This window comes from Anolis carolinensis, chromosome 6 (genome assembly GCF_035594765.1).
Source record: "Anolis carolinensis isolate JA03-04 chromosome 6, rAnoCar3.1.pri, whole genome shotgun sequence".
In the NCBI taxonomy this organism is placed as follows: domain Eukaryota; kingdom Metazoa; phylum Chordata; class Lepidosauria; order Squamata; family Dactyloidae; genus Anolis; species Anolis carolinensis.
The window spans coordinates 3,918,226-3,927,120 of NC_085846.1; the positions used below are offsets into that span (position 1 = coordinate 3,918,226).

General features: G+C 36.5%; 1 protein-coding gene across 1 annotated transcript in view; it reads left to right on the forward strand.

Moving 5' to 3' along the window:
* Nucleotides 1-2,849: 2,849 nt before the first annotated feature.
* Nucleotides 2,850-8,895, forward strand: part of LOC134299986 (asialoglycoprotein receptor 1-like) — a 17,400-nt gene continuing 11,354 nt past the window's right edge. Inside the window, exons 1-4 of the mRNA XM_062984437.1 lie at nucleotides 2,850-2,985; nucleotides 3,814-3,911; nucleotides 3,998-4,114; nucleotides 8,629-8,724. Coding sequence (XP_062840507.1) covers nucleotides 2,966-2,985; nucleotides 3,814-3,911; nucleotides 3,998-4,114; nucleotides 8,629-8,724 — 331 coding nt within the window. The 5' untranslated portion in view covers nucleotides 2,850-2,965. The remainder of the gene's footprint in view (nucleotides 2,986-3,813; nucleotides 3,912-3,997; nucleotides 4,115-8,628; nucleotides 8,725-8,895) is intronic.

An 8,895-nucleotide genomic window follows, 5' to 3' on the forward strand; every position in this document is an offset into this window, starting at 1 on the left:
GTTACAAACTAGGTTTATTTATTTATTTTGTGTCAAAAGCATTGCATAACAAATACAGTTTAAAATGATGAAAAAAAGGAAATCACAAGCAACTAAATAGTTTTAGACCAAAAGCAGGCAACAGCAACCGCATTGTCCGTAGCTTTAAGCAAACTAGGTTGCAGTGTGTTGTCGAAGGCTTTCATGGCCAGAATCACTGGGTTGCTGTGACTTTTCCAGGCTGTCTGGCCATGTTCCAGAAGCATTCTCTCCTGACGTTTCACCCACATCTATGGCAGGCATCCTCAGAGGTTGTGAGGAACCTTTCATGGCCAGAATCACTGGGTTGCTGTGACTTTTCCAGGCTGTCTGGCCATGTTCCAGAAGCATTCTCTCCTGACGTTTCACCCACATCTATGGCAGGCATCCTCAGAGGTTGTGAGGTCTGTTGGAAACTAGGCAAGTGGGGTTTATATACACAGATTTTTTTTTATTGAAAGACATAGATTGGATGACTATGTCTTTTGTGGCCAAGTTTGGTGTGGTTTGGTTCAGTGGTTTTCTTGTTTACTCCATAGTAAAACCGTATATTACATTTTTATATACAGTAGAGTCTCACTTATCCAAGCTAAACGGGCCGGCAGAACCTTGGATAAGCGAATATCTTGGATAATAAGGAGGAATTACGGAAAAGCCTATTAAACATCAAATTAGGTTATGATTTTACAAATTAAGCACCAAAACATCGTGTTATACAACAAATTTGACAGAAAAAGCAGTTCAATACGCAGTAATGTTATGTTGTAATTACTGTATTTACTAATTTAGCACCAAAATATCACGATGTATTGAAAATGTTGACTACAAAAATGTGTTGATAATCCAGAATGTTGGATAAGTGAGACTCTACTGTACATTTATTATTTTTCTCTATTATTATTGCTACTATTACATTTATTTTACTCTATTTTTTATTTTTATTAATACATTTATTATTTCACTCTGTTCTTATTATTATATTTATTATTTTACTCTATTTATTACTACATGTATTATTCTCCTGTATTTATTATTATTATTACAAGTATTATTTTACTCCATTATTATTAAAAGGATACATAAGCACATTTACATTGAAGAAGATGAGAATGATTTGATCAGAGTTGGACAGTCTTATCTTAAATTAGAGCTTTATGTAAATATTAAAAAATACTTAACCTACGGATGCCACAATTAATGTAATTTTATTGGTATCTATTTTTATTTCTGAAATTTACCACCCTCGGCTTATACTGGAGTCAATGTTTTCCCAGGGTTTTTTTGTGGTCAAATTAGGTGCCTCGGCTTATATTCGAGTCGGCTTATACTCGAGTATATACGGTAATAATAATAATTTCTGAAATTTACCACCCTTGGCTTATACTGGGGTCAATGTTTTCCCAGTTTTTTTGTGGTAAAATTAGGTGCCTCGGCTTATATTCGGGTCGGCTTATACTCAAGTATATATGGTAATTTTATTGGCATCTCGGCTTATACTGGAGTCAATGTTTTCCCAGTTTTTTTGTGGTCAAATTAGGTGCCTCGGCTTATATTCGGGTCGGCTTATACTCGAGTATATATGGTAATTTTATTGGCATCTCGGCTTATACTGGAGTCAATGTTTTCCCAGTTTTTTTGTGGTCAAATTAGGTGCCTCGGCTTATATTCGGGTCAGCTTATACTCGAGTATATATGGTAATAATAATAATTTCTGAAATTTCCCACCCTCAGCTTATACTGGAGTCAATTTTTCCCAGGTTTTTTTTGTGGTAAAATTAGGTGCCTCGGTTTATATTCGGGTCAGCTTATACTCGAGTATATACGGTAATAATAATAATTTCTGAAATTTACCACCCTCGGCTTATACTGGAGTCAATGTTTTCCCAGGTTTTTTTGTGTTAAAATTAGGTGCCTCGGCTTATATTCGGGTCGGCTTATACTCGAGTATATATGGTAATAATAATAATTTCTGAAATTTCCCACCCTCAGCTTATACTGGAGTCAATTTTTCCCAGGTTTTTTTTGTGGTCAAATTAGGTGCCTCGGCTTATATTCGGGTCGGCTTATACTCGAGTATATATGGTAATAATAATAATTTCTGAAATTTCCCACCCTCAGCTTATACTGGAGTCCATTTTTCCCAGGTTTTTTTGTGGTAAAATTAGGTGCCTCGGCTTATATTCGGGTCGGCTTATACTCGAGTATATACGGTAATAATAATAATTTCTGAAATTTACCACCCTCGGCTTATACTGGAGTCAATGTTTTCCCAGGTTTTTTTGTGGTCAAATTAGTTGCCTCGGCTTATATTCGGGTCGGCTTATACTCGAGTATATATGGTAATTTTATTGGCATCTCGGCTTATACTGGAGTCAATGTTTTCCCAGTTTTTTTGTGGTCAAATTAGGTGCCTCGGCTTATATTCGGGTCGGCTTATACTCGAGTATATATGGTAATTTTATTGGCATCTCGGCTTATACTGGAGTCAATGTTTTCCCAGTTTTTTTGTGGTCAAATTAGGTGCCTCGGCTTACATTTGGGTCGGCTTATACTCGAGTATATACGGTACCTCCTCTAGAAGAGGATGGGTTTTTCTAACTACAACTTCCACCATCCCCTCCAAGCCTCAATGGTGATGCTGGTTTCAAGGGATGATGGGAGTTGTAGTAAAAAAAAAAATAGAACGGAGAAATTAATAGGCAGAGTAAAAAGGGGAATTCTTGACACTGTGCTCACTGTGATGAATAAAGTTTTGTTGTTGTTATTGTTGTGATGCCTTCTTGTCTTTGCAGTCCCTTCCCGACAGCCCTGCGAAGGAGGCCCCGGTGAATGAACCCGGGTTGGGAAATCGATTCCGGCAAACTTTGCCCTCCGGACGGTGGAAGAGCCGAGTGTTGCCAGACGACAGAATTCAGACAGAAGGGTCAAGTGAAATCACAATTGAACAATGGCAACCTCGGATGAAAAGTGAGTAGCCCACCGAATTGGGGGAATGAGCTTCTAAAATATTAGGAAGAACCAGATAACATGTGTAGTTGCTTTAATGCAGTTTGATCTCCATGTTACGGAGTCCTGGGAGTTGTAGTTCCACAAGGGATGGGCCAACTTTGGCCTGACCTCCATGTGTTTTGGACTGCAACTCCCACCATTCCAACTCCCATGGACATTTGCAAAGTGTGCCCCATTATCGGATTATATTTCCTGGTGTAAACCATGGTGTTTTGGACTGCAACTCCCATAGACATTTGTAAAGTGTGCCCCATTATCGGATTTTATTTCCTGGTGTAAACCATGGTGTTTTGGACTGCAACTCCCATGGACATTTGTAAAGTGTGCCCCACTATCGGATTATATTTCCTGGTGTAAACCATGGTGTTTTGGACTGCAACTCCCATAGACATTTGTAAAGTGTGCCCCATTATCGGATTTTATTTCCTGGTGTAAACCATGGTGTTTTGGACTGCAACTCCCATGGACATTTGTAAAGTGTGCCCCATTATCGGATTATATTTCCTGGTGTAAACCATGGTGTTTTGGACTGCAACTCCCATGGACATTTGTAAAGTGTGTTCCATTATCGGACTATATTTCCTGGTGTAAACCATGGTGTTTTGGCCTGCAACTCCCACCATTCCTAACAGCCTCAGGCCCCTTCCTTTTGCCCCTCGGCCGCTTAAGCGGCCGAGGGGCAAAAGGAAGGGGCCTGAGGCTGTTAGGAATGGTGGGAGTTGCAGGCCAAAACTCCTAGAAGTCGGGCCAAAGTTAAGCCTCCTTCCTTCTGTTTTTTTCCCCCAGTTCATCTGCTTTGGACGATCGTCCTTCAGTGGCCACGGATTACCAAAACCTCAGGTCCTTGGAGGAAGGAGACGAAGGTGGACCGTCCATCTGGAGAGGTAAAGGGAGTCCTGTTGTCCCCGAAGGTCATCTAGTCCAACCCTACTGGAGATAATGGAGATAATACAACGTTCTTGCCTCGCAGCTCCTCCGTTGGGCCAGTCCTCCTGGCGCCGTGTCTGCCCCACCAGCCGCCTGGTCCTGGTCCTGATGGCTGCCTGCTCCGTCCTCACCCTTTCCGTGGTCGCCCTCGGTTTCCAAGGTGGATGAAATTACATGTCCCATCGTCCATCTGTCAATCATCTATCAATCATCTATGCCTATCTCTATCTATCTGTCTATCTGTCTATCATCTATCTATCATCTCTCTCTCTCTCTCTCTCTCTCTCTCTATATATATATATCTATATCTATCATCTATTATCTCAATCTATATATCTATCATCTATATTTATCATCTCTATATATTTGTCTATCATCTCTATCTATCTATTATATCTATCTATATATCTGTCTATTATCTATCTATCATCTCTATCTCTCTTTATATATATACTAGCTGTGCCTGGCCAGGCGTGGCTGTGGCGAAGTCTGGTGGTCTGGGAAATAAAGTATTGAGGAATTGGTGGTAGTTAAGGTAAAGGGTAAAGGTTTTCTCCTGACATTAAGTCCAGTTGTGTCCGACTGCACACTGAAGTGGATTATATGGCAGTGTGGAGTCAAGATAATCCAGTTCAAAGCAGATAATATAAGATTATAAATGGGTTATATAGCTGTGTGGAAGGGCCTTGAGTCTATACTGCCATATAATCCAGTTCAAATCAGATAATCTGTATTTTATAGGCAGTGTGGAAGAGGCCTAAGTGAGGCCTAACTCTGCCTGTCCCCTGGGCTGAGTGGGTTGCTAGGAGACCAAGTCGGCGGAGCTTAGCCTTTTAACTGGCAGCAATTAGATAAAAACAATTATTCCTCTCCCTCTAATTAGGACTTTATTTTTCTTTTCTTTTTGTTGTATGAACGTAGAGGCATGGATGAGAGGTTGTGCTGCCAAGTTTAGTGTTTCTGGGATGTGTAGTTTTGTTGTTTTGTCCTAGGTTGAAATTTCATTACCCTTTTATATATATAGATCATTTATATATCTACTATCATCTATCTATCATCTCTCTCTCTCTCTTTATATATCTATCATCTATCTACTATCTCTATCTATCTATCTATCTATCATCTCTATCTATCATCTCTATATATCTGTCTATCATCTATCTATCTATTATCTCTATCTATCTATCATCTATCATTTATCTTGTAAATCGCCTAGAGCAGGGGTCCCCAAACTAAGGCCCGGGGGCCGGATGCGGCCCATCGAAGCTATTTATCCGGCCCCCACAGCACAAGGGCAGAAGGGGGTCGGGCTAAATGACCCAAGGGGTCTCTTCTTCTCTTACAACCCATATTATTATTATTATTATTATTATTATTATTATTATTATTATTATTATTAACATTGAGGCTGGGTGGCCATCTGTCAGGGATGCTTTGCTTGTGCTTTTGGTGCACAGAGGCAGAAGAGGGTTGGACTAAATGGCCCAAGGGTTCTCTTCCAACCCTCTTTATTATTTATTATTATTTATTATTATTATTATTATTATTATTATTATTATTATTATTATTATTATTATTATTGTCATTGAGGCTGGGTGGCCATCTGTCAGGGATGCTTTGCTTGTGCAAAAGAGGACTGGACTCAATGGCCCAAAGGGTCTCTTCCAACCCTCTTTTTTATTGTTGTTGTTGTTGTTGTTGTTGTTGTTATTCATTATTATTGCTCGGTGGCCAACTATAGTCCGGCCCTCCAGCAGTTTGAAGGATTGTGAACTGGCCCCCTGTTTAAAAAGTTTGGGGACCCCTGGCCTAGAGCATCATGGATGGAGGGTGATTAATAAGTAATTAAATGATGATGATGATGATGATGATCTATATCTATTCATCTTTATCTATATACTTATCATCTATCATTATCTATCTATCATTATCTATCTATCTATCTATCTATCTATCTATCTATCTATCTATAATCTATCATCTCTATCTATGTATCTCTATCTCTAGCTGTCATCTTTCTCTCTCATTATAATCTATCTATATATCTCTCTTTATATATCTATCTATCATCTATATTTATCATCTCTATCTATATATCACCCATCTATCATCTCTATCTCTCTTTATATATCTATCATCTATCTATTATATCTATCTATCTATCTATCTATCTATCTATCTATCTATCTATCATCTATATCTATTTATCATCTCTATCTATATACCTATCATCTATCTATCATCTCTATCTATCTATCTATCTATCTATCTATAATATATCATCTCTATGTATCTCTATCTCTAGCTGTCATCTAGAGAAGGTGGAAAACCTTGCGAAACGACAACTCCCAGTATTGCAGAGCCATGGCAGTTCAAGTGGAGTCAAACTACATCAATTCAGAAAGATGACAGATAGAGATAGGGATACATAAGATAGAGATGCTAGAGATGATAGACAGATTATAGATAGAGAGATAGATAGAGATGATAGATAGGTGATAGATAGAGGTGATAAATATAGATGATAGATAGATAAATAGATAGAGATATATAGATAGATTATAACGAGAAAGATGACAGCTAGAGATAGGGATACATAGATAGAGATGATAGATGATAGATATAATAGATAATGATAGATAGATGATAGGTATATAGATAGATGATAAATATAGATGATAGATAAATATATAGATAGAGATATATAGATAGATTATAATGAGAGAGAAAGATGACAGCTAGAGATAGAGATACATAGAGATGAAAGATTATAGATAGATAGATAGATAGAGATAATAAATAATGATAGATATGTGATAGATAGATAGATAGAATAGATAATGATAGATAGATGATAGGTATATAGATAGAGATGATAAATAGATAGAGATGATAGATAGATAGAGATGATAGATAAATAGATAGATGATAAATAGATATATAAAGAGAGATAGATAGAAATGATAGATATATAGATAGAGATGATAAATATAGATGATAGATAGATAAATAGATAGAGATATATAGATAGATTATAACGAGAAAGATGACAGCTAGAGATAGGGATACATAGATAGAGATGATAGATGATAGATAGATGATAGATAGATAGATAGATAGATAAAGATGATAAATAATGATAGATATGTGATAGATAGATAGATAGATAGATAGATAGATAGATAGAATAGATAATGATAGATAGATGACAGGTATATAGATAGAGATGATAAATAGATAGAGATGATAGATAGATAGATAGATAGATTATAAATAGATATATAAAGAGAGATAGATAGAGATGATAGATATATAGATAGAGATGATAAATATAGATGATAGATAGATAAATAGATACAGATATATAGATAGATTATAACGAGAAAGATGACAGCTAGAGATAAGGATACATAGATAGAGATGATAGATGATAGATAGATGATAGATAGATAGATAGATAGAGATGATAAATAATGATAGATATGTGATAGATAGATAGATAGATAGATAGATAGATAGATAGATAGATAGATAGAATAGATAATGATAGATAGATGATAGGTATATAGATAGAGATGATAAATAGATAGAGATGATAGATAGATAGATAGATAGATAGATAGATTATAAATAGATATATAAAGAGAGATAGATAGAGATGATAGATATATAGATAGAGATGATAAATATAGATGATAGATAGATATATAGAGATATATAGATAGATTCTCTCTCATTATAATCTATCTATATCTATCTATCTATCTATCTATCTATCTATCTATCTATCTATCTATCTATCATCTCTATCTATTTATCATCTCTATCTATATACCTATCATCTATCTATCATTATCTATTCTATCTATCTATCTATCTATCTATCTATAATTTTTCATCTCTATGTATCTCTATCTCTAGCTGTCATCTTTCTCTCTCATTATAATCTATCTATATATCTCTATCTATCTATCTATCTATCTATCTATCTATCTATCTATCTATCTATCTATCTTTATCATCTCTATCTATATATCACATATCTATCATTATTTATCATCTCTATCTATCTATCTATCTATCTATCTATAATCTTTCATCTCTATGTATCTCTATCTCTAGCTGTCATCTTTCTCTCTCATTATAATCTATCTATATATCTCTATCTATATATTTATCTATCATCTATATTTATCATCTATCTATATACCTATCATCTATCTATCATTATCTATTATATCTATCATCTATCTATCATCTATCATCTCTATCTATGTATCCCTATCTCTAGCTGTCATCTTTCTCGTTATAATCTATCTATATATCTCTATCTATTTATCTATCTATCATCTATATTTATCACCTCTATCTATCACCTATCTATCATCTCTATCTATCTCTCTATCTATAATCTGTCTATCATCTCTAGCATCTCTATCTTATGTATCCCTATCTCTATCTGTCATCTTTCTGAATTGATGTAGTTTGACTCCATTTGAACTGCCATGGCTCTGCAATACTGGGAGTTGTCGTTTCGCAAGGTTTTCCACCTTCTCTGCCCGAGGGTCCTTGTGCCCTGGGCAAACGACAACTCCCAGAATTCCATAGCCAGGGCAGTTTGAGCCCTTGGAAGCCCAGCACTCTTTCTTTCTTTCTTTCTTTCTCTCTTTCCAGGGGTCCAGCTCAGTTCAGAGAAATGGGGAACCATGGAAGCCATCAAAAGCTTCAACCAGACAGTTTGGACAGGACTGATGGGCCTTCGTAGCAAGAGTAAGTGATGGGATATAGGATGGGAAAGTCACTAGGGTGGATCTACACCAGGTATGGGCCAAGTTGGGCTTTGCATCTAGGTGTTTTGGACTGCAACTCCCACCATTCCTCACAGCCTCAGGCCCTTTCCTTTTGCCCCTCGGCCGCTTAAGCGGCCGAGGGGCAAAAGGA